Source organism: Oratosquilla oratoria, chromosome 26 (genome assembly GCF_046742065.1).
Source record: "Oratosquilla oratoria isolate Oo_2021 chromosome 26, ASM4674206v1, whole genome shotgun sequence".
NCBI lineage: Eukaryota > Metazoa > Arthropoda > Malacostraca > Stomatopoda > Squillidae > Oratosquilla > Oratosquilla oratoria.
In genome coordinates this window covers 54,502,318-54,524,568 of record NC_134802.1, presented here as the reverse complement: position 1 = coordinate 54,524,568, position 22,251 = coordinate 54,502,318, and the positions used below count along the sequence as shown (strand labels likewise).

General features: G+C 40.0%; 1 protein-coding gene across 1 annotated transcript; it reads right to left on the bottom strand.

The window, feature by feature from the left end:
• Positions 1-1,227: 1,227 nt before the first annotated feature.
• LOC143039595 (uncharacterized) lies at positions 1,228-13,289 on the bottom strand. The gene is made up of 7 exons (XM_076209834.1): positions 12,630-13,289; positions 7,798-8,036; positions 5,174-5,379; positions 3,840-3,989; positions 3,466-3,541; positions 2,436-2,621; positions 1,228-2,252 (listed from the first exon to the last, which is right to left on the bottom strand). Exons 1-7 carry the CDS (start codon positions 12,787-12,789, stop codon positions 1,515-1,517), a joined length of 1,755 nt encoding a protein of 584 aa, XP_076065949.1. The 5' UTR covers positions 12,790-13,289; the 3' UTR covers positions 1,228-1,514.
• Between the last annotated feature and the right edge of the window lie 8,962 nt (positions 13,290-22,251).

The following is a 22,251-nucleotide window of genomic DNA, read 5'->3' as shown; positions in this document are numbered from 1 at the left end:
CCCCCCCCCTACCCTCCCGTACCAAACGAGTTAACTCGTCTAAGGAAAATGTAGCGAGTGTTAGTTTTGTTATGTAGATTTATTTGTCGTGGTGAAGAGTGGTGAGATGTTAGATGGTCGCTGGAAGCAAAACACGGGGGCTAGTGGCAGTCACTAGTAGTAGGTAGATGTTGGGTCACACCCTTACTAGTTAAGAGGTATGGTCGGGGATATTTTTTTTTTTTTTTTTTTTTTTTTAACTTCTTGTTATCTCTGCCTCACTTTTCTTCCCAATACTTATCTTCTCCAACCTAATTATACCACAAATTTGCGAACAAACACCCATGTTACATGTGCGTAAATATATTCTTTTCATTCACCACATGGATTTACGCGCGTACATGCCCACACACGCGGACCCCGTATCCGAATGTCGCAATCGGCTTTCCAGGACGGACCGGTCGTCGAAGGCGAGCCCCTCGCGTTCTTCGGAAGACCCTGAGTCTTTGTCGGTCACGGGATCGCCAGAATGAGTCAAACCAACAACGCGCCAAAGGCCGCGAAGGCAGTGACGTCATGTCGATATCCTTCGCTGTCGTCATGGCTTGAAGAGGTTTTAAGACGGAGTGTTAATCCCCGCTCTTCACTTGAGTACGGAAAAGAAATATCTCATAAGAACATAAAAGTAGAAGAGATCATAATCATAAGGCCTACACCAGGCAGTTCCATGTCTCTTACCACTTATCACCCCTGTTCATAAAGTTATTTAATCATTACTTAAAATAATCTATTGTTTCAGCACTCACTATATGGTCTCTAAGTCCTTTCGTGTCTGAATCGTCTTCTGAAAAAATAGGCTGTATTGTATAACCCTTGTTTGTGCGAGCTGCCCGGTACTTCAGACTTCTGAAGGCAAACGTCTATATTAATAAATTTTTATTATAACGGCAAAGTACGTTGAGAGGAGACCTTTTGGTCCTAAAAGAGTTTGGGTGCAAAAAAATACACAAATCACGAAAATATATACACGGCATATATACGTGTAGAGTACGTATGTATAGATGTATGTAAGCATGTACATGCACACGTAAATGTGTGTACTCGCATATGGTGATGACGCAGACCATTTTCTCACGTTTTTTCTTGCCGCCGTCAACAGGATGTTCTGTATTCGTAGGTAGGATGGGTAAATGTTGGGATTCCCAAGTACTGAAGAACACGGCAAGGTTAATGTAGGATACACCGTCACGGGATTTTTAGTTTTATTCACTCTATATATACTATTTACAAGTTCTTAAGATTAAGGTCTAGTCAAGCATTAATGTACTGTTATCTACATATTTTATGTACACATGAGTTCACTTGTGACTTTCTGTCTCTATCTGTCATCTATATATATATATGTGTGTGTGTGTGTATGTGTGTGTGCGTGTGTGTGTGTGTGTGTGCAAGGGCCATAACGTGATTGCTCACGGCCGTACTTCACACAGCATTGCTATTATTCTATATACATCAGAGTCGCCCCGGGAACATGACTAGTTGAAGGGGCACGAAGCCCTGGCTTGGCATTTCTTGTGGTTGTCGTAGGTGCTGTCGTGGTAGGACACACGCGAGCTGTTGATCGGTTCCGTCTGTTCGTAGAGAACGTGGACCTCGGTCTCCTGGTAGGTCTTGACTTCGGGCACCGCCATGATCCACGACGGTGAGATGGGTCCCTCGATAGCCGCATGCCCCGGGTTGAGATGCGCAGGGTACGACTGGATCGTTGAGAAGCTTGGCATCGAACCGTCAACGATGTAACAGCTCTCCTCCTTGACCTGCTTCAAACGCTTCGAGCAAAAGAGGATGACGGCTGTGGTGACCAGGATCATGATGGCCACCAGGACCACGGATAAGATGATGGGCCACGGAAGGGCGCTGCACTCCCTGTCCATGAAGTCTCGAACTCTCTCATAAACCCCAGACTCCTCTGGAGTGATACACATGGAGTCGTCCATGACGACCAAGAGGGTACGGTTCTGGTAGTCGGTAGTGCCCAGGTAGCTGCCGAAGACCTCGCTGATATTACATCGGCAGATAATGTTGAAATTGTTGTTCTGTATCTTTCGCTCGTGGGATTTGTACTTATTGCTGATCACGAGGCCCATCGGCTGCGCCTTGTTCAGCGTGTTGTTCAGGAAGACGATGTTGGCGGCGCGCGAGTTCTTCTTCGGGTGAATGCCCAGGAGCGCATAAGAGTCCAGTTCTTCGACGCGATTGTACTCAAACAGGACCTGTTGGGCAAGGTGAAGTGTTAGGTTATAAAGCAACAAGACCCATAGAGGTTTAGATTCCGCATAGAGGTTCATGTAACCAATAAAAAAACTCACAGAAATTGGGCCAAAATTGATCAGCACGTGGCAGCGGGGATATTACTGATAATGACATGACTATATACAGGAATACCATCTTGTTACCTGGCTATCAGAGGTGATGTTGAAAGCAAAGCCGGTGACCTTCTTCATGACGTTGCCGGAGAAGATGACCGCGCTGTCGGTGATGACGCAGATGCTGTTCTTGGGTAAGGCGGGGATGAAGGAGTCCTTCATTTGAAACTCTTCGTACACGATGGCATCGATGCTCTTTTCCTCCATGAAGGTAATCTGGAACGACGACGGCAAACGTGTAAACACTTGGAAATCAAATTCGACCGAAATCGAATGAAGTCTACCGATTTCACTGTATTGTAACGGACTCCAGGAGCTGGCTCATGACACATCAGTCATTCAAGTCAGTCACTCAGTCAATTCATCAACCATTCTCTTGGAATCTTTGAAATCTTAGTATAAATGTATAATAGTTCCCTGGTAATAAGAATCATATTCTATAAATTAGATTTTATCAGTGTAACAACTTATATAAAATCGCAGTTTAGATACATAATGAGTCAGGTTCGGGAGTCCGGAATAGAACAAAGTTATGGGATTCTTTACCCATTTACTTCATCAGCATTATCATTTATTAGTACTGATATATTCATTATCATAGTCATTATTATGGTCACCACGGTGGGATGAAGAAGTGAAGGCGGTGGTAGAAGAGAAGAAGAGAACATATGAGGATTGATTTCAAGGTACAATTAAGGGAGCATGGGGAAGATACGGTATAGGGATGGTGAAGAAATACGGGAGCATATGGAAAGAATAAGTGACGAAAAACTAAAAAAAAAAGAAGTGTGAAAGGCAGAGGTGGATGGAGTGAACTTGAGGGAAAGACCCAGGATGAGATGGATGGATGGGGGCCTTGAGTAAAAGGGGAATGTCTGTCGAGCAGGCAAGAAAGAATGAAAGCGAAAAATAGGTGTGAGCAGAAAATGGTTATGAACGAAATATAAGTTATTTGTTATCAATAGTTTCTTATTACCACTAGCTATTATTTCCGCCATTACCATTCATCAGTATTATTTTTTTTATCAAATCACAAACTTACAACAGTGATCATACTCACTTTTGAATTAATCATCTCGAGGTAAAAGAAGCGTGCATCGGCAATGGCATTGGTCTTGATGACGTCAATGGTACAACTGCCAAGGGAAATTCACAGAATGAGAATAAGGCACAACATTTTAAGGAAATCAGTGATATATGTACGTGCGTCTATGTGTGTATGCAAGAGTGAGCAATGGGAAGAAAACTTAAGGAAGCAAAGCGCTTTCGTGTATTTACATTTTCATTGCAAAGTACGATACACACACACACGTATATGTATATATATATATATATATATATATATATATATATATATATATATATATATATATATATATTATCTTTGCTTTAGATTTATTTGAATAAATATTTCAAAAACATCTCAAGACTTACTCAGTGAACTGGAAGGTCAGGAACCGCGTGTCTTCGAGACCCAGTTCGATGTCCCCGCCGGAGTTATTGGGAGAGTCTTGGGTGATGGCGCCCTCGGGGATCTCCGGGATGCTGCAATCCTCGAAGCTCACCTGGATCACCGTGTTACCCCTGGAATAGTAACGATGAAGTACGGGTTAACAGAAGAATGGAGGAGACTGCAAGAGACCATAAGGCCTACACTGGGGAGTTTCATATCCCTTATCACCTGGCATCCTTGTTCATAAAATAATTTAATCTTCTCTTAAAAGAAGCAATTTTTTAGCGGTCACCACGTGGTGAACAGTTCAGTTTCCTCGTAGCTGCGGTCACCGTACTCGACATATTTCATTCTGGCAAGCGCTAGACGATTTTATTCAGTTTAGGAGAACCGTCAATGCGAAGCAGTTTTGCCTCCATTGTCCTCTACGCTAAACGACGACGTTTCTCTCAGTTGAAGAAAATCGCTTGACAGCAACGAAAGATGCGTTTAACCCTTTCGCGATGGAGAAGGTTCCCCCTCAGCTGAATCAAATTGTATGGATACTACGTACTCTCCCCGCTTACTACTATAAGCGGGTGACAGTCCAGCTCCAATACAATGGGACGGCACGTTGCCAGCCACCCAGGGGCTGCGGGTCTTCAGTTATTGTGAAAGTGTGATAGTGTTTTCCTAATTATAACATACAGGATATGAGTTATGCAGGCCCCACAATAGACCAATTCCCATCAACCCTTGTGAATTCGTTTGAATAGAAGTGAGTTCGGTTATAATCTTCAGTTTTTCGAATATCCAAATATCAAATTACATCTTTGAGTCATATACTAAGAAACTGAATGAGAAACTAAGAGAGGACAAACTCAGTATATGATGCAAAGGTTATTTGACATTCGGATTTTCGAAAAATAGACGATTGTAACCGAAGTCTTCTCTCTCTCTCTCTCTCTCCCTCTCTCTCTCTCTCTCTCTCTCTCTCTCTCTCTCTCTCTCTCTCTCTCTCTCTCTCTCTCTCTCTCTCTCTCTCTCTCTCTCAAACCAACTCATAACAGTCAGCGAGAAACGGCCCAGTGTGAGGCCGGCATTATGCTCATGGAGCTCCGTCACTGTGCCTCCATCGGCCAGACTTATTTCTATTTACCTTGTCTATACTCTCTGTGCCCAAATTTACTTTTATTCCACAGATATGAAATAGCATTTCTTGAAATCCTTATTATTGATTCATTCATTTTTTATTTGTTTTTTCTATCTTTAATTATGTTATTTTCATTTATTTATGTATTTATTTAAAAAAAAAAAGTGAAACATGGCGACTTACTGTGACTTCGTATGGAACCGGAGAGACCCTGGATAAAGAATCAGTCTCTTGATGTTCTTGAAGATGAGACGCATCAGGCTGAGGTTGCGACCGGCGAAGGTGTCCGGCATGATCTCCAACTGATCGAACCCGATCAGTCTTAGGGTGTCCACGTTCTCCGGAAGTCGTTCGGCCGAGAGGGTCATGTTGTGTCTGTCGGAATGTTCCTGTGACGGAGAAAGGGAACATGCCATGATACAAAAGAACACAAAGGAAGAACAAACAACAGCAGACCTACTGGCCCTAACGAGGCTGTTTCTGTTTACTATACTAATCTACAGTGAAGAAAACAGGACAACAAGGCAATGGAAGATGAACTAACACTACTGCTACCACTATCCTATCCCGAGGTTGTTAGACCCTAGTGTTGTTGAATAGCATGTTAAGAACTGCCAACTTTCGTTCATGGGGGGTAAGGTCGCTATGTGATCGAAGCGGTGGGGATGAACCAGCACCTGCTGTTGGGCCCTACTGTACCAGTGTTATGTCTTACTGCATTGCCTTTGATTTGAGCAGTGGACCAGAGTACAGGGATTGGCCTTTATCCATGAGGTGCTAACGTGTTAGGGGCAGTGAATAGGTCTTTGGGTGGGTCTAGAGTGGGTACATGCTTTGAATCAGAGACCTACATTATAAGTGACCTTTTTACGGTTGTATTTGTGTATTTGTATTTCAAAAGGGGGATGTACCGTTGTATTCATGCTTCGTACAAGTGTGCATACACAAATTTTCACGAATGTTGTTATGAAAAGCCGCCTAGTAACTGAAGTCAAACCCCAAACGTGAAAGTTCTTAGGTCGATGATTCTAGACTCTTTCCTCTTTGTCCTTCTTACGCCCCTAGACTCAATGAAGACAATTTTTAACAATGGGAAAAAAATCGAGTCTTTTCATCAAATACGATTAGAGTAAACGGTCATTAATCTCTCCAGAAAAAAAGAAAAAACATATAAATCTGTTACAGCGAGGAACCAACGATTCTTGAGGAACTAAGAGATCGCTTGAAGGGCCTCTCGATCGACTTCGACTTAAATTCGGGATGGACTCCGTCGCTTACACGAACTCGCCTTCTGTCCTTGGACGAAAGGAAGTAGGTTCCTGTGTTGAGAGGGGTGAAAGAGTTTCTGGAATCTACTCCTGAGGAGTGTAGAATGTACAGCTGTTTCTTGGTATTGCGATAAGGGACAGAGAATTCGGGCCACGGAGAGAGGAAGCGAGAACAGCGGAAATCCCCTCCTAAGTAATATAGGACGGTTTTGCTGGACTAGGCATCCCAGTGTGCCAAGGCAGCCAAGTTTCTGGAACTGAAACACCTTGTTCCAGTTCTATACTGGAAGAAATAGATGGATTTTCATGTACGCGCGTGTGTGTGTATTTACCCGCCTAACTAACTGTATTTACCTAAGTGTGATTTACAGGAAAAGGACTACACTTGTAGGGTCCCGTCTTTTTGTCTACACCCATCAAATTTTTATTCGATTATTTCTTGTCTTGATTTGTTCCAAAAGTTTATGTATCTTTACGAAAAGACATTTTTTTCGATATCCTTCAGGTATCTTATCTTCTTCATTTCTTTTTGTTCGTGACTTCTTGTCACTCATATCACAGAGATTTTTCGTCAAGTTCATCCACTCCTTTCTTAATTTTGAGTGAAAGCTGGTCCGTTTCTTTATTTCCTAATGCGGTCTGTCTGCTAAGCTGAGGAACCCTCTCAGTTGTTGTTCTTTGCAATCTTGTGGGTTTACTTATATCCTTTATATATATACATACATATATATATATATATATATATATATATATATATATATATATATATATATATCCATATATATATACATATATATATATATATTATATATGTATATATATATAATGTGTGTGTGTGTGTGTGTGTGTGTGTGTGTGTGTGTGTGTGTGTGTGTGTGTGTGTGGAATGTAACGCCCCCCGCACATGCATGGCCATAGTATAGAAAGGAAAGTAAAATGAATATATCTTTGTAAAGAATTGTGTTAGTCCAAGTAAAATGAGGTGGGAGATCCCACGATGATAAACGTGCAGAACGCATTTCAACGACTGAATGTATTTTCAGCGTGAAACAAGTACATGTATATTTGAATATAAATGTAGGTTTAGATAGATAAATGGATGAATAAATTATGAATAAATGTACGAACATGTAGATATAAATAGATAAATGGATGAATTGTGAATAAATGTACGAACATGTAGATATAGATAGATAAATGGATGAATGAATTATGAATAGATGTACGAATATCTAGATATAGATAGATAAATGGATGAATTATGAATGAATGTACGTACATGTAGATATACTCGTAGATAGATAAATGGATGAATGAATTATGAATTAATGTACGAACATGTAGATATAGATAGATAAATGAATTATGAATAGATGTTCGAATATCTAGATATAGATAGATAAATGTATGAATTATGAATGAATGTACGTACATGTAGATATACTCGTAGATAGATAAATGGATGAATGAATTATGAATAAATGTACATGTAGATATAGATAGATAAATGGATGAATGAATGTTTAAACATATCCTTACCTCTTCAACGTGTTCATGTTCGCAGGAAACTACAGAGTCGTCATGATTGCATAGACAGTCACCGCGACACAAGTTCGACTCGTTAGCCAGACTGTCTTCCTCTTCCTCTTCCTCAGTCGGGTCCACATATGCATCTCGGTCGCCCTGGGCACGGGTAAGTATGAGACCTTCCCTGGCATCCCCCAAGCCGCCGGGGGACAAAGGGATCTTGTCTTCCCTATGGTCGTTCACACTATCGCCTGGAATGAGATGTCATGCCCCATGTCATTTTTTTTTTTTTTTTTTTTTTTTTATTTTTTAGAACATTTTTACCTCTGGAGATACTGTAAAGAAATCGACTATTGGTATTTGAAATTTTATTAAAGTGAAGTATGTGTTTGTGTTTTGTGATAAATGGTTTTGCTCTGCTACATGTGGTGTTTGCCAGAATATAGTAATTGAATGTACCAGTTGGGATATTTCACCATGACATGTTTGAAAATATGCATCATTATTATCATATAGTTTTTATTATTATTATAATTAGTAGTAGTAATAGCAGTATTATCATTATTATCATCATTATTATTATTATTGCTACTATTATTATCATTATTATTGTTATTATTATCATTATTATTATTATTATTATCATTATTATTGATATAATTATTATTATAATTATCATCATTATTATAATTTAATTAGTGTCATTATTTTTCCTTATGATCATGTTCATTGATTTATTTTTTGCAACAACGGTGGCCAGGGACGAGGGAAAGATGATAAAATAAGCTAACGTATTAAATTTATAAAAAGGTGTGCAGATTATGAGCTCTTGCACTCTCCTTCATTTTTATGTTTTTAATTGAAAATGTCCTCCGTGCTTTCCCCAACTCAACCGATGTTTCTTTTTCCTTCGCTTTTATACAGTTCCTTTACAGAACCACCATCCACGCGCTCGGCCCTGTTAGTAGCGGTCATAACCACTACACCAGCAAGCCGCGCGTGTGTATGTACATCTTGTATGTGTGTCTATATGTGCACGGTATACATGGGACCACAACTCTTATGTAGTTGATTGACCGGGTAAAACAATGAATGGAAGATTCGAACTTTTAAGTATTTTGTAAAGGTAAAAATCTTTGCACAGCTTCAAGAGTGATTGTTATCATTTGTCTGTTTATTATTATTTCCTTTATTATCATTTATTATCATTTATCTGTCAGTTCATTATTATTTACTATATATCTGTCAGTTTATTATTCGTTTATTATTTAACTTTAACTATTTATTCATTTACTTATTTTATTTATTATTTATATTATTATAATTATCATTTATTTGTTTATTTATTTATCGTTATTATATATATATTTTTTGCATCCGACCTAGGTATGGACCAAGAGGTCTCCTGTCGGCATGCTCCTCCTTTGTAATTCTTTGAGAGTCCCGCATCATGAGTGAGGATCACCGCGCGCGGGGTACCTCTCGCCACGCCAAAGCTCTGCGGACCAGCACCCCACGGAGTGCCACCTTGTTCTTGTCGATCTTTTTGGAATGGTGATGAGTTAAGCCGTTTTCCGGGGGTTTTGATACACGTACACACACACACACACACACACACACACACACACACACACACACACACACACACACATATATATATATAAAAGATGTAATTTTTGTTATGGAAAAATAACCCAAGATGATACCTCGAAAATTTTCCCCATAGTGTTGTGTTCATTTGAATACTGATAGCAGTGTTATTATTTATATTTAGTGACAATTGTGTATATAGCGTGCATTAATGTAAGAAAAGATTCAAAGTTAGTTATGTAATTTACGTGATTTATAATGCTAGGGAAACCTCGCTGGCTGAGCTGGTTAGTGCGTCGTAACTTGCGGCAAAGGTTGAGGGGATGACGGTTCGAACCTTGCCACCGGTGAATTTGGACAAAGGGCGTGGTTCATTAAATTCCACGCTCCAAAGAGCTCTGTAAGAGGCACCATCCTAGCCTCCCGATAGGAGGAGGGGGGGGGGGGGAGGATTGTGGCATTAAACCATATCATCATCATCAAAATGAGATTTGTTCCCAACTGTGATCAAGACTGGCACGTTTTTAAACGATATCCGTTCTACCTCAATCTGAATACCGATGCAAAGTAGCAATTTCGGAAAATTGAATTACTTTCCTAAAGAGCGGGGCGCAAAACATTTAACGTTTTCTTCGATACAATACGACAGAAACGACAATAATATATATATATATATATATATATATATATATATACATAGAGAGAGAGAGATAATTGTGTACAGTGTTCTAATTTAAATAAGACTGCCCTCTCTTGCGAAAAGATTCTGAGGAATCCCATGGAAAAATATGTATGCAGATTATTCTTTATGGTTGATTTACAAAGCAAATGTATCGAGCATGAGCGTCCATCGACCAGTGGTCCATTAGGCAATTGTCTGTACGTGGGTGACACAATCCTTTACCGCATGAGTCAAGGAGCTAACCGGAGACGGTTACCAGAAGAATTCATGGACAAAGAGGTGAGGCTTCCTCTGGCTGAAGAACACTCAGAGGAGAATCCTGCCCAAGCCTAATTGGAGACCTTTCCCACGAAGGAACGCCAGGGGAGAGTGGAGGAGCGGTCGTTTCCCACGCATATCAAAGATATGCAGACACCGGAATAGAATAAGATAATAATGAATAAATAGACAAAAAAAAAATCGTCCCAATTTCCACGTAAAGCCTTTTCAATTGCGGCAAAACGCCCAGGAATCGAACTCAAGACCACCTGCTCATGAGTTCGACGTTGTATCCACTGGGCTAGTAAAACAGAAATCAAATTAAAAAGCCTCCAGTGGCCTGGCAAGTATAGAATAAAACGTAGAACAGCCTAGCTCAGAGTCAAGTGATATTGATACTATGCGGAGAGGCATGGTAGGCTGTCAACTGGAGGCGCTTAGCCGCAGCCGAACTCTACCCCGTATGTTCAGTCATCAATGGGGGAGGTTCGAACCCTGGTCCAACGCGCGTACGAGTAGCAGATTTATTCTGTACCCTCTCGTGGTGGGACGATAATTGATGTTAGTGTCTCGTCTTCGGGATTGCCCACGACCAAGAGAAACAGGCAAGATATCTTGATCTTAAAGTCACAGAAAAAGTCTCGGAAAGGTTGGTACCTATGCAGAAACCTCGGACGGGTTGGTACGCGTGGGTAGATAGGAAGCACGGCTCCAAGTCCAGGGGCCGAATTTATAAGATATCCTAACTCCTAAGTCTAGACATAAATCTTCAAAATGGCGCAGATTTTACCTAAATATCTATGTCGGCGACCTAACTGCTTACGTCTAGAATGTTTAGACATAAGCATTTAGGTCGCCGACATAGGGATTTAGGTCAAATCTCCGACATTTTGAAGATTTATGCCTAGACTTAGTGGTTATGATCTTTTATAAATTCGGCCCCAGGTCTTCTGCCCATGCTTCCTGAGCCACGGCACAATAACTCTAATAAATATTGCTTAAAGCGCAGTGGCAATAATCCCCTTTTATACATAACTATCTTTTCATTTTCCTACAGACTTCTCTTCCCGCGTGAGCAGATCGTCTTTTCTAGGTAGTCCATAGATATGTCCATCTGCTCATAACAAAGGATGCTCCTCTTTCGTCCTCTTGTAGTACAATGTTGGTGATCCACAGCTATACAGTAATCATCATATATTCAAATTAAAACAATAACTATATATAAAAGATAAATTTATTTTCTAACACATTGGTAAGATGACCTGTAGATTCCACTTTCGGAGAAAAGAAGGAAAGTTGTACGAAGATACGTGTATCACGATCACTGTCTGTGATCCTCTTCAGCGTGAAAAGGTCCCAACCAGCGATCGTAATATACGTATCTTCGTAGGACTTTCTTTTCTCCGATAGTGGGATGTACAGTTCAATAATTACATAGATATTTTTTATTTCATCGTCACTTCTGTCGTATTGTATCGAAGTAAAGCAATTCAGTTTTCCGAAATTGCCTCCATGTATCACTATTCGGATAGAGTTAGAACGGATCTCGTTTAAAAACGTGCCAGTCTTGGGCACAGCTGGTAACAAAACACCCCAGGCTTTGTCTTTCTCAACGTAATAATACACTATTTAGTGCATTTTTTCATTCATTAATGTTGTTTCACTACAAATTATCTTATGATTTGTTTCCCCTAAATGTACGATGGATGGTGGGATTGTTTCAGAATCGCAGTGGACTCGAACTTAGCGTCGTCGCAATGATGACGCACTTTATAGATTTTGTTACTGCCGTCAGACGATTTAATTCACCGAGGGCAGAGGCCCCGTGAAAAAAGAAATCAAAGCGACACGTGTGGTGACTCGTATACAATTGAGCAAGTAAATTCGTTAACACTGTTTGCATGGGTGTTCAAGTGACTTTTACAGACTAATGAAAGATTTGTTAACAAATTAATAATTGTAAATTAATCCCTTTACTCTTTCGTTCAGAACGAAAAATCGCTGTTCTTTGTGTCGCTAAACAACACTGCTGGAAACAGAAACTGTTGAAGAAGTTATTTCCAACCTCAACGTCTTCCATTCCGAGGGAACCCATAGCTTCTTGGAGACAACTTCCCCCTGGTGCCGCTTGAGGTCGAGGGGTGCCCTCATACCCTAATCTCCTCTGGGCACCGCCAGTCCCAACAGTGGCATCACGTGGACACTACCTCGTGATTTCATCTGGGAACTGTTCCGGATCAGCGCAAGGTTGAAGTCCGGGTGGATGACAACCCCACAAAAAAAAAAAAAAAAAAATGCAGTTTTGAGTTCTTACCTGGTCTCTCCGCGAACCCGTTGTTCGTGGGCAGGTTAAACGCCGGCCTTGGTCGATCCCTGCGATTCACGCCAGATATGAGATCATCACAGTTGACACAAGTTATGACACATGTCAGAAGGACCACCACTGCCAACCCCGCTGTCCTTAGGGATATCATGGCGGTGTTTTTTTCTTTGTTCCTTTTCTTTTGGGTGGGATGGGGTGCTAGGATCCGATCCTGAAGCTGTTAAGATACACACACCACGGAGCAGAACACGCTCTTGGGCGGGACGAACTGGAACAGTCACGAAAACCGCGGAGTTTCTTCTTCAAGAAGCAAGAAGGACCTGGAGGTTTCAGGAGTTCAAAGGATGACGCTTCTTTGGAGTATAAGGAGTATTAAGAAACAGGATACTATGGGATTTGACTTTTTCCTGAGACCCACTTTTGACTTGACGAAATGCTGCGTCGCTACAGTAAGACGACCTCGACACGCGAGCTCTCCGACAGAGGCTCCTCACCACACTCGAAGTGTATGTCGAACTGGTCTTCGGCTGTCAGACTCTCCAGGGAGCCAAACACGCGCGGCCAGGAAATGACGCACGTCGCTTTTCGTACATCTGGGACTTGTTCTCATAACACGTAGATGGACTGGAGGGGGAGGCCTCCGGAGTGGGTAGCGCGTCACTGACCGCGTGAGCTTGGAAGGGGCAGCATTCCCACCGCTAACACTGAAAAACAGGATAAAGGCACTCAGAAGATTGACAGATATGGGTGATTACGTCAGAGTTGTGAGATCAGATTTCGTCCACAGGGATTTGCGTTGTCCACAAATGATGCAACCCAAAAAATATTTTTATATAAAAATGCGTAATCATAAACATTTGAGGAAATTTTTTTTGCTTCTTGTCTTTCTCCAAAAACATATAAATCTCGACTTCATTATTACTTTCTAGTTACTATAGTACCATTAATACTTACATAAATACATACATACACACACCAACAGCCACCATTCCTTTCATAAGGGGGGGGGTGACCTGGTCAAGGCACAAACCCTCCTTTATCCATCCAAAACCTATTTTGATGGCCTGAAACCAGTAGTTCCCAAACTTTTTTTTTTCAGTTTTACAACTATACGTACTAAGTTAACATTAATCCAAATCCCGGATACCGCAATGTTTTCTTTTTTATTATTATCTATTTTCTATTTCATTTATTTATATATCTATTCATCTATTTATTTATTATTTTATTTATTTTATTTTAGTTTACTTTATTTTATTTATTATTATTATTATTATTATTATTATTATTATTATAATTTTTTTTTTTTTTTTTTTTTTCACCCCTCCATTACCCCCGAAAATTTATTACCTCCCCCCAGGGGGTAATTTACCCCGGTTTGGGGACCACTGTCTTAAACGATTTCAAATAGCACATAAATGGGAAATAAGAGAGAGAGGAGGAGATACTAATGTTGACTTGGGAGAATGGCTAGTAGAGTAAATCACGACTTATGCCACACTGAGCGGACTCTTTGAAGCGCACGGACTGTAGCTACATGGTGTAGCGTTGTATTTACTTTCCATGTTAAATATCACTGAATTGCGGCCTGCTTTATTGTTTTCATATGAAGTTTTAGTTGTAAGCCTTGCATGATATGTGCTACTATGCTATAAATACCTTTGCCTTTTGAAACTGAACACTGTGGTGCCGTGTGACACAGGAAATAGACTGAGTGCTGATTCGACTGAGGTGGGCGTTGGCAGACTGGGCTTCTCGGCGGATTAATTTACATGTTTTCGGTGTATTGTAGGTAACGATTCGTGTATACTAGAGTTCAAAGTTATGCATCAAATAGGTAAATGAAATTGCCAAGTAAAATTAAAACGTGAAATATCCTCATTCAAGGGTACCGAAAACGAGTCCAGCTTTCCATTCGTTGTTTTAATCATGTTTGACCTTATTATTATAATTTGGTTCTATTATGAATTAAGAAAAAAGTAGGATTTATATATATATATATATATATATATATATATATATATATATATATATATATATATATACAATAACACTCAGACTTAGTATTTGTCTTTTATAGATGTTATATTAACAACACGAATTAAGAATACACTCTAGATATTTGGGAATACTGTATATAATACAAGTTAAATCTCTCCTGCTTCCCTTCCACGAGTCCATATCTTCAAAACGCTGATCAATTAATCATTGCTGATGATATACTTAGGAAAACAAATCAGCACTGATGGGAAACGTCATTCGGTGGTATTCTTAAAGAATGTTTCCCTTCCAAGGATTTACATAAGTTTTGTATAAGAAAATATTTTCTAAGAATACCCCCGTAAGATTCTTACGGTGGTATTCTTGAAAAATTAATTTCCAAGGATTTATATGAGGAATTTTTAAGAATACCACCGATTTTCCGTCGAGTCTATGGTCTCTTCTTCTTCTTCTTCTTCTTCTTCTTCTTCTTCTTCTACATCTTCTTCTTTTTCTTCGTCTTCTTCTTCTTCTTCTTCTTCATCTTTTTCTTCTTCTTCATCTTTTTCTTCTTCTTCTTCTTCTTCTTCATCTTTTTCTTCTTCTTCTTCTTCATCTTTTTCTTCTTCTTCTTCTTCTTCTTCTTCTTCATCTTTTTCTTCTTCATCTTTTTCTTCTTCTTCTTCATCTTTTTCTTCTTCCTCCTCTTCTTCTTCTTCGTCATCGTCTCAACTTACTGCATACAGCCGAATAAGCCGAATGTCAGTCGGATTGTTCTAATTTTTTCAGCTTCTTTTATTCTTCTTAATCATGTTTTTCTTCTTCTTTTTCTTCATCTTCTTCTTCTTAGTCTCAACTTACTGCATACCGCCGGATAAACAGAATGTCAGTCGATTGGTCTGGTTTTTTCAGCTACTTTATCTTCTTCTTCTTCTTCTTTTCTCCTTCTTCTTCTTCTTCTTCTCCTCCTCCTTCTTCTTCTTCTCCTTCTTCTTCTTCTTCTTCTTCTTCTTCTTCTTCTTCTTCTTCTTCTTCTTCTCCTCCTTCTCATTCTTCTTCTCCTCCTTCTTCTCATTCTTCTCCTCCTCCTCCTCCTCCTCACAGCCGAGTAAGCCGAACCCCTCGACGGAGTAGGTGAAGACACCGTGGGCTTTCCCCCAAGCTGTCACTTCGCCGCTGCGCCCCGTCAGTAACCAAAATCCCGCTTCGTCCTCCTGCGAGGCGATGAGGTGTTTGGGGAGGAAGCCCATCAGGGTAAGGCTTCCGTAGGTCCCTGGGGTTTCCCCTCAAGGTCGACATCTCAAGGTTGATCGTCCCTTTTAGTGCAAATGATCGACATCCTGTTGTTCAGCATTTAGCGTTTTACCTAGAACCCTCCCACCCACTCCTCCGATGTTGGTTATGATTATATATGGCTAAATGGGTTGAAATATGTGTATTACGTCAATAGGTCAAGAGGGGTTGAGGCAGCAGTCAACCGGAGACCACTCCTTAGCTGAACACAGCTGGCTGGCGTTGGCCAGAATAGAATATTCATTGCATGCCACCCAGTCAACTGGGTAAGTCTTACACGAGGAAAAGGGTTTCCTTTTTATGAACATCACACGTCCAGGAAGAATTTAGCTTCTGCGGAAACTAAGATTGCACCTTGACCCCATTTCCCTTTACGTGCCCGGAGTTCCCCCTCCCCTCAGCTGAATAAAATCGTCTGGTGGACCTTTGGATATAATCTACAGTACTGAGAAAGGGACATAGCAATCCTCCAGGCTAAGCACTTACTTATTCGGGAAACAATTGTTATGGTCGTATGGGGCTCTCCTCCTCAGATACCATGGTTATGTACGCGAGCGTTATCACATTGGGCTATTTTCCCTCCGACTGTTGGAGCAAATTTGCAGCTCGTAGCTTTCGGGAAGGAATCTGATATGCTGGAGGAAAATAATTTTCCTCCAGCATATCAAACTGCATTCCATGTAATTTTTTTTTTTTTTTTTTTTTTTTTTTTTTTTTTTTTTTTTTTTTTTTTTTTTTTTTTTTTTTTTTTTTTTTTTTTTTTTTTTTTTTTTTTTTTTTTTTTTTTTTACAAAATAGTTTACCACGGTGATTTTACGGCGGAAAGAATTCTGGAGATGGGTGATACCGCCGATTTATCGGAGGTTGAAGGAAAAATAGCCCAGTGTGATAACTCCTTAAGCAGTGCAACAGAAGTTACAGGTGCAGAAGTAATCTTTGCTCTAGTACGGAACTAGATCACCTGAAGAATTGTCACCCTAGAACGTCCACCTGAAGAATCATCACCCCAGGTTACCCCATCTGAAGAATTGTCATCTCAAACAAGAATACATGAAGAATCACCACCCAGGTTGGGTTAGATTAAGTTTGGTCAAATTAGGTTGGTTAGGTTAGTGTACATTAGATTAGGTTAAGTTGGGCTAGGATAGGTTAAGTTTGGTCAAAGTGGGTCAAGTTAGGTTTGGTTAAGTTAGGATAGGTTAGTTTAGGCTACCCTATGTTAGGTTAGGATAAGTTATGTTAAGTTAGGATAAGTTATGTTAGGTTAGGATAAGTTAGATTAGGAATCGTCACCCCAGGATAGCCCATTTGAAGAATTGTCACTCCAGAATAGCCCACCTGAAGAATTATCGTAAAGGAAGCGTTCTTGAATATGTAGATGTTTGACTGCAGAAAGCGGACCCTATACGATCAATATCATTACGCAATATTATGTACTATACAGTACTATTGACCACTTTGTTGACACCATCTGCCATTTGGGCTGTGAGTAAGGGCTTCCAGAGGTCACTATCTCCTTCCCACCACAAACCTTCCTTTCACCGTCAGTAATATTGTTCAATGATGAATATTGCGCAATAATATTGATCGTGTAAGGTCTGCTTAACCACAAACACAAGCGGACACGAACTTGTGGCCATAACGGTACTTAACGGTACTTGCGTAAGTTGGTAGTGTCCGCCATCTTGAATTAAAAAACTGACCACAGTCCGAGATTTTCTCAGAATTTCCTTCGACAAAAACCACAACACTTAAGGAAGGACGTCACCGTACCCACTTCGAGTCTCTGAATCACTAAAGTCAGAAATGGAAGTCTTTCCCTTAGGGTCCTTTCCCTGACCCGGGATATTTCGGATCCCTACATATTCCTGTACATCAAGTGATGTCATGCATACAACCCCTTAAGCGATATTTTTGACAACTTTTCAAGGTTATTTTAGGGTGCGTTCGGTTAAGGTAATTTGATTAATCTAAGTTTGATTACATTAGGGGTAGTGTGGTAGCCAAGTGGATACAGTGTCGAATTCATGAGCAGGTGGTCGTGAGTTCGAATCCCGGGACCCGCTGAGGGTCATGTCGCATTGGTTACCGACAACCCTGGCCAGGCGGGGAGGCGATCTAACACTGGCAAAAAAAAAAAAAAAAAAAAAAATCAGAAGTTTCCCTCAACTGACAGGACCTTGCTCTACCAGGGGTTTCTCACTTCCCACTGCGTGGGAGTGGGATGGTGAGTTTGGCAAATGTAGTGGTTTCGAAGTGGAGGAAGAGACCCATTGGGAAGGAAGGAAGGAAGTTCTTGCCATTACCAAGACTTGTTGATTACGGTTACCGTCTCGGCCCATAGTTTCATTAAATAAGTTATCACATTGGGTTTCCACGGATTTCGCCAGCGCCGACCGTTGAGAGTTCGTTTGAGTAAAAACGACTTTGGTTTACAATATTCTACTTGCTAAATCTCCAAATATCAAATTATCTTTCCGTCATATTTGGTAAAGCTGAATGATGAACTGAGATTGTAAACCTATAGGAGTGTTAGACATACTCTTGAAATTTTCTTAAAGAAATCTAGATTTCTGTAAGCGAAGTCGTATACTAGTTATTCAAATGGAGGTTGGAGGTAGGATGTCGGAGGGAAAATTACCCAGTGTGATAACCATTGAAGATCTCGTATGGTTAGACCACGTAACGTTTGGACAAACTCACACTGTAGTTTGAGAATTTTGTTCTTCAGTTAAGTAACCTGCTTTATCGCCAAACGTCAGCTAAACATTTCGACCATGTCATCCCATGGACACTAAGTTTTACCAGCGCTTCTATACTTACGGGCAATCACGTATATAGGAAGTGGTCGCGGTAGATATATTGAATGCTCACAGAAACATTAGAGATGGTTCGGGAGTCTGCCTGGGGGCATGCCGGGGATGTTCTATAAGGTTGTGGTGAGAGTGCGGCGATATTTTAGAAAACATTTTACTTCCTCAACATTGACGGAGTCAAATAGTCTTTAGGCTCGTCTCACACGTATCGACTTTTCGCCGTCCACGACACGACGTCGTCCCCTCAAGTAACCATGGGTGTCTATGGAAGCTTTCGTACGTCACGACCACATGCGAGAGTGTCCATAGACACACATAATTATTTGAGCACGACGTCGTGTCGTGGACGGCGCACGGCGAAAAGTCGATACGTGTGAAACGAGTCTCTGCGTCCTGTGGCACTCCGAACTGCACTCGGAAGATGTTCGTGGCATTCAGGTTTCCGAAGGATTAGCAATCCCCCACCTGTCCTTGAGTTCTCTTCCTTCCGAATTCCCCGGCGTGGCGTTATTAACATTCTCTGTAAACTTTTGGAAACCACTGAATACTTCTTTTTTCTTTTTAACTGGAAATCACGTCGCATGTTCCGACTTCCTGAAGCATGAACTTTGGTTTAAATATCATAAATTAGGGTAGGTTGTATGTAGATGTACTTTTTGTAGGAGTGTGAGCATCTGTATATGCACGTGTATATATATATATATATATATAATATATATATATATGTATATATATATTTTTTTCAACCACAAATCACTTTTAATTCCATGACATCACAGTCGAGACTGAAGAATCGCTCGATGGAGGCATCCGTTGGAAATTGAAACGTGGACGAGCCGAGGATTCGAAGCCAGCTAACCCGTAACAAAGTTACAGTGACTTAAACCAATACGCTATCAACAATACGGGTTAGCTGGGTTCGAATCCTCGGCTCGTCCACGTTTCAATTTCCAACGGATGCCTCCATCGAGCGATTCTTCAGTCTCGACTGCGATAGCATGGAATTAAGTGATTTGTGGTTGAAAAAAGATATTAATTGATCACTGAGAACCATTCAGTGTATATGTATATATATATATATATATATATATACATATATATATATATATATATATATATATATATTCATATACCAATAGGCTTCTACCTTATATGGGAGGTAGCCAGCTAAGGTATGCATCTATCACACCCCATCCCATTTCCACCCGTCACCCATTTCCCTCTCATCTTAGCTCCTTGTGGATGAAGGGTTATTCTTATCCCCTGCCCACCGCCCGTGTCAGAAGCAATGCAGCAAGACACAGCTGGACCAACCGCTTTATCTACACGGCGACCCTCCCTCCTCCTTCCCCTGTGAAGAGAAATCCCTTTAGACCTCGTTAATATGTGTTTGAATTCACAGCCATTTTCCACGCACATTTATCTCTTTTCTGCTCCCTCCCCTGCACAAGACAAATAGTGACGAAGCTAATAATGATAATAATAATCATCATATTAATTATAGTAATAATAATATTAATAATAATAATAATAATAATAGTGGGACAATAAAGACAAAAATGATTATAATGAATATACTCGAAAATGCATATATGAATTTCTTACAGCAAATATGGTAGTTACGATCGTATCCTTTAAACTCCTTACAGAGATTTTCTTAATCAGCAGATAAACGAATAAACAAACAAACAAATAGATAAATAAACAAATAAATTAATAAACAAGGATGTGAGTGGCTTATTTTTATGTTGGTCTTCAGAGAACAAAATTTCAGCTCATTATTTCATCATCTCGGTGCGCTTTCTTTCTTCGTTTGACATTCTGGTACTTTGCGTTTGGGAAAGTGTTTATAACAGTTCATTGTTCCTGTAACGGAAATGACGTAAATGTCAGGTTGTACGTGTTCAACCGTTCGTCGATTTTCATGTGTACATAAACATCGGGTTTCCTGTTCAACTTACCGTGCTCGCTGTACGATGCCTTCCGACCGCGCACGACACCACGTAACGGACAGAGGCAGAGAGGAAAAGAGGAGAGTAGCGGCGTGCGAAGTCGCCGTTGAAAGAAACGGTGACCCCGGGCATCCAGATGGAGACGGACAGCCAACCAGATCATTCAGAGGAAAGAACTTGATCAATATGATTGGATTTATATTTAAATCGAATAATCAACTCCGACTCCGACTCCGACTCCGACTCCCGAATCCGACTCCGACTCCCGACTCCGACTCCCGACTCCTTAACTCCTTGACCCCTTTGTGGAAATCTATTCTCCAGATTCATATACCAGCCTCCCACACCTATTCAGCAAGCATTTTATAAATATTTTTCATGTATATTATTTTTTACGTGAAACATTCACTAGTATGATAAATGTACTCACATATACACTCAACCAGCTTTATATATGTATATGCACACAAGCACGTATATTCGTATAAACATACATATATTAAATATATAATGGTATTATTTATGCTCATGATCATCTACCAGCTTATGAGCACTTTCAAATCTGTCATGGCAGAGTTGCCACTTCAAGCTAGATATCTTCTTTTTCCTTTGTGCCCCTCCCCTTCCCCCCAAAAAAAAAAATCATCTGTTATTTCATTTGTCCAATCTCATAAACCTTCTATCACAATATTAGGAAAAGATGTGACAAATCATGATGAGGAAAGGTTAATGGAGAATGGCCTACCTAGTACTTACTGCAGAATTAATTTTACCATGTTACCATAAAAACCAGGAATCAGTTCAGGAAAGAGAGAGACAACCTTCCCCTGTGCACATTGTTCATATCTGCTGTTGTTCCTCCCCTTTTCAAACATCATCAAATGCTGTGACATATGCTCTAATGTCATTCCTATCTGGCCTCTGAGACTGGTCAAAGTTGATCTCAGGGCACTTCCTTTGACTTTTACATACATGAAGACGTACGTGCATAGTGCATACGTAGTGGATATATACTATTGTCTACACTGTCATGTACGTGTGTACATGATAGAGTTCTAGATGTTAACATAATTTGAATTAATTAGACTGTCAACAAAGGTAAAGTAGCTTGTTTAAATCATTTAAAGGTAAAAATCATCTGTCACTTGACAGTTGACAAATTATTCAGGAATTTGAATTAATAAATATATTTATTGAGTATTTATTAGAAATAGAAATACATTCCACTGGCTATAACTCCCATAGTATAGAATGAATGAAATATTAATACAAACTACATTCTAGAAACTTCTATAAATGGTACATATCCTGTAACTAGCAATAAAACTATTCTATACTGGACGGTTATTAAATTTTCTCAACACAAAACGTATCAAATTTTTTTGATTTTTTAAACTTGGAATAATGAGACCTACCGCTTTCTATTTGCACAATAGCAACAAATTATTTCACAGTGCACATCTATAGACAGTATTTTACAACTATTGTTGGCTTGTCAATTACTGTAATGGTAAAAATTCAGACAAAGCTTTCAAGAATATAACAAAATATATGTACTGTACCTTGAATACA